Below are 18,114 nucleotides of genomic sequence, written 5' to 3' on the forward strand. Positions count from 1 at the left end.
GTCTCACGTTTTTTTCTTTTCGTGGCAAGACTTGATGCAGTGAAAATGACCAAGAATATGGAGAGTGGTTGGCATGGCAACCGGAGTCAGGTGCGCTTGCACGTGTGAGCTGTCTGTACACACACAATTTGGTATTCATGTAGGTGTTGACAATAAATCAGAAGATTCAAATCAAATAGGGGACAGGACGGTGTGCACGCGTGCCAGGAAAAACCTATATGGCGTGTATTTGATAGGAAATATGTGTGACATCTGATGCATACATTTAATATCATCTTAATCTCCCTTTGATGTGGGGAAAAGGCGTCAATTTGCACCAGTTTAACAGGCGCAGCGGCAACGCGAAGCTGGAGGAAAGGAGCGCAGGCTGTGTGCAGATATGCGCCAAACCCCTCCAGATATGAAGGCGTTAATGTGCTCGTGCCGCTCGTGAGGGTTTGCGTGGGGGAGGGGTCCCCTGCGCATCACGGAGTGAGAGAGTGTGTGTGTGTGTGTGTGTGGACGGACGGCGTGGGCTCCTCTCCTCCGAAACCGCACAGCATCATCACCACCGCCACCACTCGGTTCGCAGCAACAGCCTCGTACGCATCATCATCCTCATCCTCCTCCTCATCCTCCCCATCACCATCTCCGGACTGAAGAGGCATCGCGCGTCGCACGGATTGAGGTGAGCTCGGAATCGAACGGCACTAATTGTTAACCGTCAGCTGCTGGTGGATTATTATTATTATTATTATCCTTCATTATTTTTGCGGGGTATTAAGTCATCGCGAGGAAGAGGTGATGGGCGTGTTCTCCAGCCGCTCGCTTCACACAGCAATTAAGATCGATTTTTGTGAATCGAGCCTATAATCTAATCCACGTCGTGACAAGCTGTTGGCTGTGATTTTTCCAAGAACGAGCGCAGATGTCGGCGTGCAGACGAGCAGACCATCGGATATTCATCATCAGATTTACATTGTAATCCAGTGGTTTTTATAGGCTGTCAACTGGCCTGGTATATGGCGACAAGGCCTTTTCCCCCCCTCCTTCCTTCTTAACATCAGTGAAGACAATTAGGCTCTGACCGGACAGGACGGGTGGATTACATCGGTACATATCTAATCAGACTCGTGTCTCTCGTCATTTTCACCGTCCTCCTACTTAATTGCTGGTTGTGAAAAAAAAAAACAATCATGCAAAGAAGCTCGAACAGCACAGATATTGAAACCCTGTCGTATAATAGGCTCGTTAAAGCAGAATAAAAGGCCTATGATAAGATATTTTCTGGGGGTGGGGGGTTGGGGGTTGTTTGGCTGTCGTTGATGTGGATGATATCTTCAGGTGTCCGTGCTCCTCATCGCGACACTTAACTGGGAGAAACCTCCCTGTGCTTCTCTTGTGCATGTGACGTGGTGGCTGTCTGCCCTGTTCGGCCTTGCAAAGAAGTGGTAAACTGATGCTGATTGATTTTTGAATGGGGGAGGGAGGGGAAAAAAAGGGCCTTTTCTTTTCCAAACAGAAACAAGGGAGCAATAATTTCCATCCTCCATCCTCCATCCTCCATCCTCCTCCTCATCCTCAGGCCTTCGTCTTTTCCTCCACCGACAGGGCTGTGTGTTGCAGGCGGCATGGAGCTGTGGAGATGCTGTCAACTTGGGAAGGGATGAAGGGATGAGGATGTGGGGAGAGCAGCGGCTTTAGGCCTTTCTCTGAGTCTGACTATAGTCTGTATCTTCCAGGGAAGCATGGGGGAGAAAAGAAACCCATTGTGACGAACACGAATGTTTAAGAAAACGGGGTCAACAGGACTGATGTGTGTGCGTTCCCGTTGAAGGGTTCAATTTAAAGATCCGAGAGGAACTTTTTACAAAATACATTTGAAATGACCTGTGGGCCTTTGTGCAATTGAAGAAGTTCTGGGTAGCTTCAGCCTTCACAATTTCAGTCACTGTTTAATTGTTTTCTGTTTTCTTCAGTCTTTTTTTGTCTGTTTTTATTCCATCGTTCTATCTAAAGGGATGTATAGTGTGTTTCTAATATGTAGAAATGGCCTTAAAATACTTTAATACTCTATTGTGGTCGATATTTCAATGTGTGAGACTAATTATTTGACTTAAAATGCATATGGTTTGCTTTTTTATATTGGGCAAACTCCTGTAGGTGTTTTTTTTTTTTACATGCCACAGCAGCAACATCACAGGTATACTGAGCCGTTTAAATAGAACTGAGCCGTTGCCAATGTTATTAGCTACACCTCTGCTTTTTCAAGCAGGTAGAATGTGTGTGTGTGTGTGTGTGCGTGCGTGCGTGCGTGCGTGCGTGTGTGTGTGTAAGGGCTCTGATGTTTTCTTGTCTGATCACAGCCCCATATGCATTCACACGGGCTTGTGTGCTCGTGTTTTGTGAGAGATAGTGATCGCAGGCCTGTAAGTGCTTCCATCGGAGATATCATTAGGTTATGGTCCCACAGTTCAGCCTGGCTGACCAGGCCTGGTGTGTGTGGCTCCTCTGATCTGTGCCAGTAAAAATGTGCTCGTCATGCTGACAGTGAAGGATCTGAGGATGATGTCTTGAGTTAAATTTAATAAAAAAACAACAATTGAGCTGGATACAGATGGTGGCATAATTCTGCTGTGTAGCCTAGATAAGTGTATCAAGAGTTGAAATGATTAGTGGTTTACAGAAATTGTATATTACTGTGGATTCACAGTCAGTTTTTAGACACCAAACCTCTTCTGGTATCTGTCACTCTTGCAGGTTTTCTCAGATTTGTATAATTACAAAGTGAATATCGTTTGGTTTTAGACAAAACATGTGATTTGAGGATTTCACCCGGGGGTATTTTTTTTTCCTGCCATTTTATTAATGAGATGACCAATTGATTAGTTGAGAACATTTTTTTTTAATATAAAAAATCTATAATATCTCATCTTCAGAAACTAACAGAACTTTGCCAATGAACATAAGATAACAACTTTAAACAAACATGGATGTAATTTTACACTAATTACATTTATCACTAAGCTGATAAGACAAAAGTTACAGTACAATGCATGTAGAAGACATTACAGATCCAGGTTATTTTAGATCTCTTTATTTTATCTCGGTTACTTATCTTACTATAAGAAGCATTATTAGCAATAACAAACATCTTCCCATTAAGGTCTAAAGTTCTCTGAGGACTCTGAGCCCATAATCTCAGTCTGCCTTTTTGTCTTAATTTGGGGACTTTGACAAAAGCAGTGTTGTTCTGTAATTGCACATTGGTGGGTTTTAAGGAAAGATTCTAATATTGTCTAATAGAAATATAATAGCACCCATTCCATAGTTTTAGTCCAAACATTTTAGAATAAACAAAACGACAATGAAGGGTTCAGTATTTGCTCAATAGCATTACATTCTTTGAGGCAGCACTGAGAACATCATGTATGACAGAACAGTTTACAGATAATACAAGGTTGACATTTAACTGCAGAGAGAAAAGGCTTTTTTGAAATGCTTCGTACCTGGCAACCATTTAAAGCTCTGTCGGGCCTCTTAGGAACTGTCAGACCTTGTTTTGGAAACAGGGGTCAAAGTGATTTTTTTTCCCAAAGATGTTTCTCATCGTCTGCCTGTTGTTTCGCTGCAGCACGAATGCAAAGTGACACGTTGTTTTATTTCACGGTGACCCAAGGCACACAGTGTCTTAATGCAGAGACATATGGGTGCGGGTATCATCGTTGGGCTGCACCATATAGCCTCATGAATGTTCTTCTGGATAAGCAAGATGTTGTACTGCAGCAGAGATGTAAAATGGACATCAATGTCTGGCTTCTTCTTCTTTTTCTTTTCCAATTTCAAGCTTCATTCGTTTTAGCACACAGCGCCTCTAAATAAGCACGCACTCAATTTTCCATTTAAGAAACATGTGCGGCTTTATTCGATTAATCCATGAAGTGAAGTTTATGTGTTTCCCCTCAATATTGTTAATGTTTTATTTTCATAATTTAATTTTCAGAGCTGTCTGTAAATGACACAATGAAGAGATGTTCATGTGAGTAACCGGATGAATACAATTTATTCCAAACTAGTGTCTGATCCTCTGGATCATTATCTCAGTCACATTCTATTTGAGTCCTGGTGATTGTACTGTAGCTCTTCACCATAAACAGAGGTCATTTCCACAAAAAGAAAAATGTCCATTCTCACTGTTCAAGGCTTTATGTCTCGTCTGTGACTCAGCAGAGGGCACATGCTTGGCAAAGATGTGGAAACGCAGCAAGTGTAGTCTGGAAAAGGCGGGAGAGGTGGTTCAGTTAGCTCGATGAAAAAAGAAAGAAAGATCGTAGAAAAAGATAAGCGGCATGGATGGATTTTGATATGACGGGCCCCTTGGTACAGACATGTAAACCCCCCCATCCCTCCACATTCCAAATGTACAAGAGCCCTGATTTCTTAGTTTTGAGTCTCTGTACTGTCGTTGTTAAGTTTTGCATGCCTTCGTTGACACTGTGCGTCTCTACGTGGTCATTTGACGTCTCTCGATAATAATTTTGCATCCCTCTGGTTGCTTTGTGTTCCTGTGTAGTTGCTACGCTTTTGTGTCTTTTTCTCTGTGTGGTAGTTTTGCATCAGTTTGTAAAGTTGTTTTCTCTCTTTGTATTCATTTGTTAAACCACATATGGTCATTTTACATCCCTTTGCGATACATCGTGTCTTCTTGTGGATATTTGATCGACTTTTCACCAAGAAGTGTTGACAGGTCAGCAGAAATGTGACCCCCACCAAATGTCTCCTTCTTCGTAATGCATCATAAGTCATGAGCACGTCCACATGTCTGAATGATTGCAGAAATAACTTCTGTATATTTCCACTTTCTCTCCAGACATAAAAAGAGCCCGTTGTCACAGTTAAGTGAACTGAACGACGACTCTTCGAATCTGTGAGGTGCATCCTGAACAAACTAAAGTGCCAGAACATCCAGGTGGCCTCATTGCACAGCATTTGACCACTTTTGCGTCTTCTCAGCCTCTTTGAAATGGAGGAGGGCTACCAAAACCGGACTGCCTTCATAAAAGGTGCCAAAGACATTGCCAAAGAGGTCAAGAGGCAAGCCAGTAAGAAGGTTGGGCGTTCGGTGGACCGGGTGACCGATGAGTACAGCAAGCGCTCCTACAGTCGTTTTGAAGAGGACGACGACGACGAGTACCCGGTGCAGGGGAGCCAGGATGGAGGCTACTACCGCGGAGACAGCCAAGCAGCGAATGATGACGAGGGCGGCCACAGCGACTCCACAGAGGGTCACGATGAGGATGATGAGATCTACGAGGGCGAGTACCAGGGAATCCCCAGGGCTGACTCAGGCAAAGGCAGCCTGGCTGGAGGGCCGGGCTCCGTGGGGGCCGGCGCTCAGCAGTTCAGGGATATCGGGGCATCCGAGGCAGAGAGGAGGAAGGACCAGGAGGAGCTGGCTCAACAGTACGAGACCATTTTACAAGAATGTGGCCACGGGAAGTTCCAGTGGACCCTGTACTTTGTGCTGGGGCTGGCTCTCATGGCAGATGGCGTGGAGATCTTTGTGGTCGGCTTCGTCCTCCCCAGCGCCGAGAAGGATATGTGCCTGTCTGAACCTAACAAAAGCATGCTAGGTAAGACTCCTCTTTTACAGGTGACAATAGATTTATCAACAGATATGTTTTTCTGATTGCCAACAAAAATACAGTATATCCTGTAACCAGGTAAATACTCACTTAAGGATCAAATGTGTATTAATCCACGGTTAAAATATTTTCAAAACAAATACAGTACTTTTTCTTCAATAAATTAAATGATAATTTAAATAGAAAAAGGATTTGTCACTCATTGTGTTCAGACGTTGTTACTGTAAAAATACAATACAACCATTCACCAAACGATTTGACAAAAACTGATGTTTTTCCAGTTCGATTGGTCATTCTCTTTTGTCTCTCTCCTCAGGTCTGATTGTATACTTTGGGATGATGGTTGGGGCTTTCCTCTGGGGCGCTCTGGCTGACCGGATAGGCCGTCGGCAGTCTCTTCTCATCTCTCTCTCCATCAACAGTATTTTCTCCTTCTTCTCCTCCTTCGTCCAGGGCTACAGCACCTTTCTGTTCTGCCGGCTCCTCTCGGGTGTTGGGTAATTTCAAAATAATTTTTTCCTTTTTCTATCTGGGCCACTTATCTGTCAATTCTGTCAGGTTTGAGATTACAGGGAGTGCTGGCATACAGTACAGTCTTGCAGGAAAAATTAAAATAATAAAAATTACAATCCAATTAACATGATTTCTGAATGTAATTGTAAGGATAGACATGACCAGACTTCTCAAGAAAAGTAGTAAGAGGCCATGATGGGAAAAAAAATAAAGCAGCAGAATATTGTATCTGCTGTAAGCAGATGTATCACAAAATCCATATACTGACCTTCCAAAGTATAAAATCTTTTGTATGTTATACATACGACTGAATCATTCTAAGGTTAACAATTGAAGGGTGATGGTTAATAATTGTATTTATCTGTTATAAGCTAAGTTTTTAATCTTCAGTCTCAGTCTCTATGTGGTGATGTTCTCGGAGGTTTTGTGGCACCAGAGACCTTTAACATTACCAAAAAGCAGCTTCTCTGGTTAAGTCAAGTGGCAAATTGAGATGCTGAAATCGTGTCCTCTTGTGCTCAAATCAATCACCCTCCCGCTGAGCTTCTCTGAGTCAGTGCTGCACCGTGGTGATGGAGTAACGCAAGTGTGGAGAAAATCGAAAGTAATGTTAAAGCTTTGGTGGCCAAACAAAACAAACCGGTGCAGTAGATTAAAGGGCGATGGTTGGTGATCTATGGTGACGCCAGGGGTCCTCCGCTTAACACTTCAGCTGCCGTATGAGCCCTTTAACAAGGGGGCTTTAAAATGAAATGAATCAACTTATCTCCGAGCACAAAATTCTGTTAATCTGACAACCTCAACTCTGCTTTGCAGGATCGGTGGATCAATTCCCATTGTGTTTTCCTTCTACTCTGAATTTCTGGCCCAAGAAAAGCGCGGCGAGCACCTCAGCTGGCTCTGCATGTTCTGGATGATCGGGGGAATCTACGCATCTGCTATGGCCTGGGCCATTATCCCACATTACGGTGAGTGGAATAACATTTCCCTCAAAGGATATGGTTATGGATTGCCACTGATCATGCTTTAAAAAAAATTAACACTCAAATTAATAGGTTTACATTTAGGGGAACACACATAAAAATACATATACCACTATGATAGTATGTCATTCCAGGTCATGAAAAGTTATAGCCAGTTAGCTTAGCTTAGTGCAAAGACTGAATGCAGGGGGAAACAGTTAGCCTAGGGCTGTCTAAAGGTTACAAAATCTTTCTACAATTACTAAATAACATGTTATATCTTTTTTTTGGACTACGGTTTTGAAGAAGTCCAAGAAATAGTCAAGCACACGAACGTCCATGAAGTCTGTGGAGATTCTCATTCATCCAGGTTACAGCCACCCACAAGGGTGCTTCATAAAGATTGACAGTCTGACCTTATCTATTGTTGACTTCTCTTGACTGACATTTGCAGAGGGAAAGTATGAGAGTGTGAGCTCATTTCTCTGCGTTGGGGGTTTGTTTGTCTTTGTCTCTTCACTCAGGATGGAGTTTCCAGATGGGCTCGGCGTATCAGTTCCACAGCTGGCGTGTGTTTGTGTTGGTGTGTGCATTTCCCTCTGTCGCAGCCATCGCTGCCCTCAGCGCCATGCCAGAGAGCCCACGCTTCTACTTGGAGGTAAGCGAATGTGTCAGGCAGTATTAGCCGGTTTTACTCATAGTGTATAATAACATGGTTCCTAAGATCAAATATGAAATGTCTAAAAATGAAAAGTATTTCTTCATACAGATAAAAAAAAAAAAATTGGATTCTCACATTAAAATATGCTGAAGGGATATGTGCAGTTTGACCTCTACTTTTTTCTCTAACAGAACGGCAAACATGACGAAGGCTGGATGATTCTGAAGCAAGTTCACGACACAAACATGCGAGCAAAAGGACACCCGGAGAAGGTGTTTTCTGTGAGTATCTCTGGGAAAATAAACCGAAAAACACTGTTTAGCGGGGGCATTCATAAACAGCCTCGGAACCTACTGTACCAAATGTATTTTACTCAAAATCATGGCGCAATAGTGGACCTTCCAAGTTGGAAATATAGTATAAACACTACAAAAAGTTAACTTACAGTCTTTGTCGTTTTCTCTGTCACCCAAGGTCACCACAATCAAGACGGTGAAACAGATTGATGAGTTGGTCGACACCGGCACCGACACTCCAGTTTGGAAACGCTACAGACTGAAGATTAGGAGCCTCTCCCAACAGGTGAGTGTCATGATGAAATGAAATGACATTGCTCTCTCGCCTCACAGGGGGGCTTGTAGGAGATCTGGGCTTATGCGAGCGGTTCTGGAAAAAAGGTTGCGGCCGATTTTGAAAGCACAACATGCTCTCGAGTTCACTGCTTTGTTAAAGTTATTATGCATGAGTATGAGGCTGAGGGCTTTGACAGCCTGCCCCCGAGCTGTAAAAGCCCTCAGTGGATCTGGAATAGGTGAAAAAAAGGACAGTTTGGATGGAGACATGGGTGGGAGTAGTTCAGCTAAAAGGTTTAAATCATTATTGAGAGAATTAAACAGAAAATCAATTATTACCGTTTTTTAATCTGTGGCAAGATAATCTTTGCTGCTTTTTTCGCCTTCTCATATATTCATAATAATGTTTTCATTTGTGTATAATCACCTGAAATAGAGTACTGCTTTTTTGTCCGCTTCGAGTGAGCCCTTTATATCTGGACAAGGAGCAGGTACTCCTCCATGGAGGCCACTATGTTGCAACGCCATGTTTCTACAGCAGCCTAGAATGGAAAAATCAAACAATGACTCTAGAGAGGATCTTTTATGTTTTTACATTAACTTGAGGTTCTCGTAGGAGTGAGCGGAGGCGTATTCAGGTGGTTGCAATCTTCCACCGCACCACTAGTTGCTTCTATCCAACACACTAGTCCTTTCAAGGGTAAATGGATAAAGCTAGCTCAAAGAAATAACGTGTGCGTTCTGTCTTACATATGTGACAAAATCAGTGACATTGATTTTTTCCTTTGTATTTGGCTTTCATTTGTTAAACGTGTCTTTTCCTTGTGTTTCACTGTGCCAGTGTTGTGCCTGTTTTTGATTTGCATTCAGCCTACGTCCTGCTACACACACACACACACACACACACACACACACACACACACACGCACACACACACACACCTACACCCTCCATCTTCCTCTGAATCTGCTAATGCACCACCTGTGAATGCCTATACTGAGAAAAGCATTGACACTTAGAGTTGAATTGCTTGAAATGTAGTTTTGTGTGGACGGCATTGAGGTTCCAGGCAGGAGACATTTGTCAGCGGGAAATTTTGGAAAATCCACGTGGGCAGAGTCATGTTGTATAGAAATATACCTTTAAAATTAAAGTAAGAGCGTATATAGTGGGTGTCAAAATTGTCATTTGATCAACCATAGTTTAACTCAGGTCTCCCCATCTTTCTTTATCAAAAGTTGTGTTTTTTCCTGTTTCAGATACGGAATAACATTCTCGCCTGCTTCAGCCCTGAATATAAACGGACAACTTTCATGCTCATGGCTGTTTGGTTTACCATGTCTTTCAGGTAAACTAAAGACTCATAAAACCTTCGCTGTATCACTACTCACGTTCCCTTTTAATCCTTATACTCGATCCGTTCTCCACTCATAACTTTTACAGCTATTACGGCCTGACAGTGTGGTTCCCAGACATGATCAAGTACATCCAGAAGCAGGAGTATGACGCTAAGACAAAAACCTTCACTAAGGAACGAATGGAGCATGTCACCTTTAACTTCACCCTGGAAAATCAAGTGCATCGCCAAGGATACTTCTTCAACGACAAGTACGTTCTTTGTCCAGGATGTAGATAATTAGCCATTGGTATTATCAGATTTAATGTCACACTACAAGGAGTTTTTGCAGATATATAATATAAAATATATATTATATTTTTACCCTGTTCACCAGGTTCCTCAACATGAAGATGAAATCCATGGTGTTTGAAGACTCTGTGTTTGAGGAGTGTTACTTTGAGGACATCACCTCCACACACAGCGTCTTCAGAAACTGCACCTTTATTGCAAGTTTGTTCTATAACACAGGTAAATGTCTATTTAAATTCATCGGTATCACAAGGGAGTTTACAAATTGCTTGTTTTGTCCCACCAACACATCATTAAGTTATCTAATTCAAACCTGCATTGATTCATTTTTTTATCACTTTGGATAATGGATTCTAGTTAAAAAACACAATGCAGAAATCATAGCATATAGCAAATATGTGTGACATTACTGTAGCATGCATCTGGAGTCACACCCAAAATGTTAGTGTTAGAGATTGAATATGAATTTTAAACAAATTTATTGCAGCTTAAAGTAAAAACAAACCAAAAACAACAACCCGCAGCAGTTCAGCAGGACTGTCACCATGGAAACACGCACACTGATGCTAGAATCCCCCGGTCATGCTGCAGCAGGATTGTTACCGTAGCAACGCAAACACATTCAGCCCCGACTTTTTGAAAGCAGAGTGATTGGATTAGATGTGAGCCAGGGCTTCATGATTAAGACGAAACAGATGTTAGAATGTGTCAACTGGATAATGACATCCAAATCTCTCGCTGATATAAAACAGACTAATCTGTGTTCTTCTATTTACTGTTCTTTATTCTAAGTCTCAGCATCAGTGTTGATATAACAACTGTTCTCCTCATGTTGCTAATGACATTAAAAAATAGCATCACGTATAGAAGCTCTACCACCCAGTGTTATTTTGCCATGTTCATTTATTTTCTTCGTTTCTTCAACAGGCCTTCTGTTTCTTCAATAGTTAAAATGTGAATCTTATTTTTAAAAGTATCTATAGCTCTTTTATATGTGACCTGTCATTGTACACCACAGAGCACAAACAAATGAAAGCATTGACTGAAGAACTGCTCTTGTTTTCGTCATATGAAAATAGTGTGTTACTGGCGTATGGTTGTGATTTCTGCTTATGAGCCTTTAAATCAACATGTCAGATTCAAAACTGTGAAGGACATCTTAAGAGGGATTTTCTGCTAACATACTGTAGCTTTCCCTCCAGTTCCAAACCATGAAAGTTTTGCATTTACAGCAGCGGTAACTTTTCATCCCTGAAGACAAAGATTCGTTATTTGATGTAATTTTTGCATCTAGATTGTTATGATCACTAAGCCCTTTTATATCTGACCCTATGCGGATTTTGGTTATTGGAAGCAGTTTCAGCAGAAAATCTAATCCTCCAGTTTTCAGCTGCTGCAGGAAGCAAAGTATGAACAGTGTGTAACGGGCCTTGTAAGCTTGAGGTGAAGTTGTCTGATGTCTCTTGACCTTTTCTGTTATTTACCTGATTGACTGTATATTTCAAGAAGTCCAAGGGAACAAAAATGATTGCATTTGATTCTGTTTTTATGTTTAGTCTGTGCCTTTAAGGAATTTTGATTCAAAGCAGATGCTGGCAGAGGATTGGTTGTGTGCTGCATGTGCAGATGTCCTGGCTGCGTTTGATTTTTGCTTTTTATCTTGTCTTCCTGTTTTAGGAAAACTAGTCAATCCTTTCTTTTTTTTTTAAACCGATTAACTTTAAATAAAAACTATTTATTTTTGTATTGGGAAAACATGCAAAGGAGGTAGAGATATATTTTTTTAACCCTGGGCAGTATCTTGCAGGTGTCCCTCTCAGAAAACAGAGACATTATCTGAGAGGAAACACACAGACTACTTCTACAAAAGTAGCATTTTTTTTTTAAATGATCAAGACATTTCACCTCCTTCATCCGAAGCGGAAATCAATACCTTTGCATTTATTCATCAGTTTCTTCGAGGATTCATGCATTTCTAATTCTTTTGATTTAGTATGTCCAAATATTAACACTTCTTTCCTTTTCTCCTCTCCCCCCCTCCGTTCATCAGATTTGTTCAAATACAGGTTTGTCGACTGCAAACTGGTCAACAGCACATTTCTCCACAACAAGGAGGGCTGCATGCTCGACTTCAGCGATGACTTTAACAATGCCTACATGATATACTTTGTCAACTTCCTCGGCACATTGGCAGTGTTGCCTGGCAACATCGTGTCGGCTCTATTAATGGACAAAATTGGCCGTTTACGGATGTTGGGTGAGTAAATCAAATCACTGCATATCCTTCACTTGCGACCTTAGAGGCTGTTTGACTTGATGCTGTTCTCATTCCTCTCTCCAAACAGCGGGATCCAGTGTCATATCTTGTGTCAGCTGTTTCTTCCTGATGTTCGGCAACAGCGAGTCGGGGATGATCGCACTCCTGTGTCTGTTTGGAGGCATCAGCATCGCCTCGTGGAACGCCCTGGACGTGATAACAGTGGAGCTCTACCCGTCTGATAAAAGGTAACACGAGAGCAGCTTTTCCCACTGCAGTCAACACAGAGAAGATCTTGTTTTGTGTTGTCCCATGACGAGAGGAGTCCCATCAGCAGATTCATCTGACTATTGAATGCAAACACATTTCCCATATTTTGTTCTTTTGACCTTGATTTCTGACCTTAGTCTCCAAACTGGCAAAAAAAAGTTCCTAAGTTCACCTGTTTTCTCCTTTGAAGATAAATAGAAGAATATATATTGGGTGGCAGCACCTCAAGAGTTAACACCTCTAAGGCAACCTGGGTCCCACTTTGAGGACCTCTGACAGTTTTAAGGAAGTAATGCAAAAACAAATCTAATTGAATGATAAATCAAAGATAAAGAGCAATTTTCAGTTGCTAGAAACGTTGTGCTGAGAAAACATTTAGTGATTTGTCACAAGAACAGAATTAAAGTCCTTTCAAGTCTTGTTTGTTAACCTAATTTTGGTCTAATAACAGTTATACTTACATGTTATGTTACTGTGCATTTTGTTACAATGTCTTTGATTGTAATGTGATTTGCTTCAGAGTGAAGGCAGAGTCCAGGGTATGTTTTATTGATAATTTGAAGGCCCGGCTTTTTTTGGTTTAATATCCCATTGTGATTCCTTCTGGTTGGATTATTATAAAAACAGATTTGTATTTTAGTAAGGGAAGATAACAACATAGAAGGTGCAGCAAAATGAAATTAGTAAAAGCAGATTCGAACACACGCAGAGGATAGATCAGTTTTAAAAAGGAGTGAATGAGTATTGTTAAATTCTTTTTAATTGTGTTTTTCCCTCTCTTCTTGTCTTAAGGACCACAGCGTTCGGCTTCCTGAACGCTCTCTGTAAGCTGGCGGCCGTCCTGGGCATCAGCATCTTCCAGTCATTTGTGGGTATCACCAAGGCCCTGCCCATCCTGTTTGCTGCTGGCGCCCTCGCTGCAGGTAGTTTCCTTGCAACCAAGTTGCCTGAAACTCGAGGCCAAGTGTTGCAGTAGAGCCGATGACCACCAGGCGGCAGCAGAGTACAGCTGGAGTGTGTTGTGACAACTAGAGCCCAAACATCCCTGAGAGCTTCAGCGCTGCCCATCACACACACACCAACAGAACAGGCTGCCATCCCCATTGTAAGCCCAGAATCCTTTGAAATATGGATTTGCATCTTTCAAAGTCCAAAAACAGACCCACAGAGATTAACAGAAGAGCACACAGACGTAGAAACAAACACCTGTGTCATTGATAACGCGACTCCATCTGAAAACACTTTATTTCAGCTGTGCTTTCAGGTAGTATGAAAAACAAATCTGATCATTTGCAGAAGTGTAATACTTACAGGCTGATGTGGTCGAAGTGGAAATGTGCTGTTAAATTAAAATACCCATAGATCTAAAGTGAAAAGACAGCGTGGTCAAATGAAACAGAATTTCAGGGGGAATGTGTGAAAAGATTTCATCCATGTACGTGTTTTTCTCTCCCCTCTGTCCTCAGTGATTGGCTTTAAGTGACGCTTTTTAATGTGTTGCGACATCACCGGTAAAGGTCACCTAACATTACCATTCAGGTGCTCATAGACGTGTTTAGTGAACAGTCTCTCTCTGAAAAAGACCTGAAAATGCATTTCAGGGTTGATGACATTTCTCTAAGAGCGCCCGTGACCCTTCACCTCCCGCTGAGGACTGTCCATTTCTACCAAATAACACAAGAAGATTCAGTTTCATTCTTCTCGCATAAATCCAGCCTTTTCCTCGTCTCATAGCCTCGACACACAGGTGAAGTTACATTTCACAGGATTCTCAGTTGTAAATGGGAATAGTTTGCTCCGGTTCCCCTGTGTTCAGTGTTAAACTTTTGTTTTTTTCCCTCCCTGTTGTCAAAGCCGTGCAGCTGTGTCAGTTTGATGATGTTCATGTCTGCAGCAAAAGGATCGACTGTGGGGCGGCTGTTGGTCAAGTGCCAAGTGTGAGAGCAGATGCAAAAGTGTAATATTTGCTCAACTATTAGTGTGAGTGTGTGTTGCGTGTGAGTGTATGCGATTGCATGTGTACGTGTGTGATTTATTCCTTCAGACGCCAACATTTCATGAAAACCATTCGGATTTTGTCAGCAGAATGTACAGTTCAGCGGTTTCACATTTTTAGGCTAATTTAAAGAAAAAAAGACATCAAATGTAACTCATGCAGCAGCTGAAGTGTGGTGAAATGCTTGATTACGTTTACAGCTGATATTATATTTAAGCACCACTGCACCAAATTACTTTAGATGTGGGATAGGATCATTTTCTATCCCCCAATGCATAGCTGCATTATTTAGCATTAGAATGAAAACAAGTCACCAAACGAATCATCTGATTGAGTTCAAACAAGATTTTTTCAACTTTCAATTGATGCAGACGGAGTTTGCTCAGTTGTCGCAGTGAATGAAAGCTCTGAAGAACACTAGTATGTGGATTTCTTTTTTTTAATTTCATTGCCATTTGGTTGTTTCGTCTTTTTCTGTTTGGGCTCAAAATGTTCAACATGATACTCTCTTAAATTAATTTCATGCTCCTCAGAAGAGACCAGACTTCACTTGCCTCATAAGCACAAATCAAACAGGACCAAAGGTTGAAGATGATGTTAAAAAGAGTCTGATTGATCAGGCGGAGAGGCACAAAGGCAAGAAACAGAGATTACTAAATCACCTGATTTATTTTTAAGGGCTTAAAGGGGCTCCGTCAGTATTTCACTGCCTCCATTTGTGTCACAAAAAGTGACGCGCTCCTTCATGATACCGTTTTTAATGGTATCATGAGTACTTTACAAATTGTCTTCGGTAAATTTGATCTAATTTGGACACACTCACTGTAAAAAAGGGAACACAAATTGGGTTGTTTATACATATCATTACGTAGGTATCATTTCTCCAACGGTGTACAACAAGTTGTGTGCTGACAATCAGTGAGTGATTACATGGGTGTTGCTGCTGCCGCCCAGTGGAGCGTGATGTTTGACCTCAAGACGTCCTCTGGATTGTGTGTGTGTGCGTGTGCGTGTGTGCGTGCGTGCGTGCGTGTGTGTGTGTGTGTGTATGTATGAGGGAGGGAGAGAGACAGTTTGAAAGAATAGCTGGACATTTTGGGGAATACAAATATTCACTTTTGTTAGCTTAGCTTAGCGTAAAGACTGGAAGCGGGGGGAAACAGCTAGCCTGGCTCGGCCCAACGACATGAAAATGTGGAGAGATAGTCATGGACACATGAACCGCCATGAAACCACGTCTTGTTGTTTTCACTTTTCAGTGTTTGCACCGATGAAAGGGATGGTATTTAACATGTTAGCACCTCTGCTGTTTTCGGACAGAGCCAGGCAATAGTTTCCCTCCGTTTCCAGCCTTTGTGCTAAGCTAAGCTAAGGAAATGCTGGCTACAGCTTAAAGACACGAGGGTGGTGTCAATCGGATAAAAGTATATTCCCTGAGGCGTTAAACCATTCCTTCGCTGTTGTCCAATCTGGATTACACTCTTTGATCAAATCTCTTCTTTGCTGTCTGTGAACAAAGTCTCGTGGAGTGTTTCAGTGAATAACTTTGTTCCATCTCGTTCATGTTTGAGAGGCTGTCTGGACGTTGTTGATGTGCAGGTGTGTGCATGGTGTACAAGCTGGTCCTGAAATCGTCCGTCACGTATTTTTCTACTTTTTCTGTTGCGGTATTTTCATCCTTGTGATGAATACAGCTCAGTCGGGGACCACGGGAAAATATATTTACGCTACGAGAAGGAAAAAAAACAACAAAAAAAACCTAACGCAACATATGCAGTGTAGAATTTATTGGGATGTTCTCCTTGATAGACTCTGGTGCTCTTTTGCTGAATCAATTCAGTCGTCAAAACAAATCCCACCAGAGATAACGCGCGGCCTGTTCCTCTGTTCAGAGACACGGTAAAAGGATCACATCTTAAATTGAGACGACTTCACCCCCCACCCCTTCTGTATTCAACCGATTGTGACGCATGTTTGTATTGTATTGTCTGACTTCTTGGACGTCCTTGTATGCCAGCCGTTTTTGTCTAAAGCAAGAACTTGTGTTTTCATTGTTGTATGATGACATAGATCTGTTGCTTGCAGTGATTGTTCTTAATCAAAGTGGGGTGAAAATTGGTAAAACTTGAGTATGTGTTCTGAAAGTAAGTTAGTGGTAACTGTGCTCCTTGTTTACCTTGGACCCAGGTATCTTTTTAAATATATATACATATATATGTATATATATATATATATATATATATACATATATATGTACTGTATATGCCTGAATTTCTGAGGAGGATGCTTTTACTGCTTTTGCAATTCATCTTGTCGCTAAGTGGGAAAAAGGGCAAGGCACTTAAATGAAGGGAGCTGAAAATGTGCACAAAATTAAGAAAAAAAAAAAAAAGTACAATGCGACATAAGCTCAACCTCCAAGTGGAGGCTTTCCCCGATTCTGAGGAAACAGGAAGTCGGCCTTAGACTCAAAAGGACCACAGTTTATCAACTCATCAAAAGAGCATCCTCTGTCAAAAGCTCCTGTCCAAATGTTAAAGTTAACTATTTAATGTTACTATGTATAAAATTGTTGTGTATATAAATATGTATATATATATACATATATATATATATATTTGTGTATATATATATGTATATGTATACGTATATATATATACACACATACATTCATACATACATATACACACAGACATACACACACACATACACAGATATATAAACTATCAAAAGGGTCATTGGTTTGAGTTTCATCTCTAATGATGATAGCAGTGGTACGTGGTGTGTGGTCAAAATGAAGCGAACACCAGCCTGAAGACTTCCCTTACTGATGATGGCGGTCTGATAAAATGGATGGAGGACTTTTTATGGCATGGTCTGTGGTCTTCTCAACTCTTTAAGAGCACAGGGATCAGTCCTGAACGAATCCTGAAAATGAAAAGGACCAACCCATGCCAGAAAACAACTTCATATTTGCAAAGAACTGCAAGAATTCTTCACTGTCATTTGAACGGAAGGAGTTTCTGTTTTTGTTTTCTTTAAGTTTGACTTGGATCGGTTGATTAAATTATAAAAAGTTCTACTCTAAATGTGGGTTCAAATCAAAAATCAATGTACCGTGTGTAGAAACTTTAGATGTTTGTACGTGCAAGTATGGAATTTGTGGAACAAAAGATCAAGGAAAACAATTCCAAAAAAATATGACAGAAAAATCTATTGTGTTGTCGTCTTTGTGTTTTGTAAATGAAGACTGGAAATCTTGGTAAATTCACCATTTATTACTTCTGGATATTGAGAATATTTTAGTGATGCTAAAAAGGTGCTGTATCTATTTTATGTGAGAGTTGTTCAGTATACTGGGATTTGCACTTCTGTGCCATTTGCCCAGCTCTATGAAGAAAATGATAAATCATAGTGAAAATAAAACTTGGAAATAAATAAAAAGTAATTGTTTGCATTACAGGGCATGAAATCAATTAAATTTCTATTCAGTTGTTCATCATACTTCAAATGTAAATGCCAGTAGGAAGTTGTACATTGACTGAAAAGAAAGTGGTAAATACAACTACCCTGCTCCAGCTATATGTCCTGTTGATCGCTTTAGGAAAACA

At 41.2% G+C, this 18,114-nt stretch overlaps 1 protein-coding gene across 1 annotated transcript; it reads left to right on the forward strand.

Annotated features, from left to right (window-relative positions):
* The first annotated feature begins 481 nt into the window (after nucleotides 1-481).
* Nucleotides 482-17,963, forward strand: LOC118292021 (synaptic vesicle glycoprotein 2A-like). Its single transcript, XM_035620654.2, has 13 exons — nucleotides 482-667; nucleotides 4,850-5,612; nucleotides 5,941-6,121; nucleotides 6,954-7,105; nucleotides 7,624-7,757; nucleotides 7,952-8,041; nucleotides 8,235-8,342; nucleotides 9,592-9,680; nucleotides 9,776-9,940; nucleotides 10,066-10,199; nucleotides 12,031-12,237; nucleotides 12,326-12,485; nucleotides 13,300-17,963. The coding sequence occupies exons 2-13, from the start codon at nucleotides 5,003-5,005 to the stop codon at nucleotides 13,481-13,483; spliced, it is 2,214 nt and encodes a 737-aa protein (XP_035476547.1). The 5' UTR covers nucleotides 482-667; nucleotides 4,850-5,002; the 3' UTR covers nucleotides 13,484-17,963.
* The last annotated feature ends 151 nt before the right edge of the window (nucleotides 17,964-18,114 follow it).

Source organism: Scophthalmus maximus, chromosome 22, assembly GCF_022379125.1.
Source record: "Scophthalmus maximus strain ysfricsl-2021 chromosome 22, ASM2237912v1, whole genome shotgun sequence".
NCBI lineage: Eukaryota > Metazoa > Chordata > Actinopteri > Pleuronectiformes > Scophthalmidae > Scophthalmus > Scophthalmus maximus.

Bases quoted from the DNA above. Each gene is read 5' to 3' on its own strand.
- LOC118292021 (XM_035620654.2), top strand. From the start codon at position 5,003: ATGGAGGAGGGCTACCAAAACCGGACTGCCTTCATAAAAGGTGCCAAA. The intron at 5,613-5,940 runs GTAAGACTCCTC...CTCTCTCCTCAG, and splicing joins ACCTAACAAAAGCATGCTAG to GTCTGATTGTATACTTTGGG. The intron at 7,758-7,951 runs GTAAGCGAATGT...TTTCTCTAACAG, and splicing joins GCCCACGCTTCTACTTGGAG to AACGGCAAACATGACGAAGG.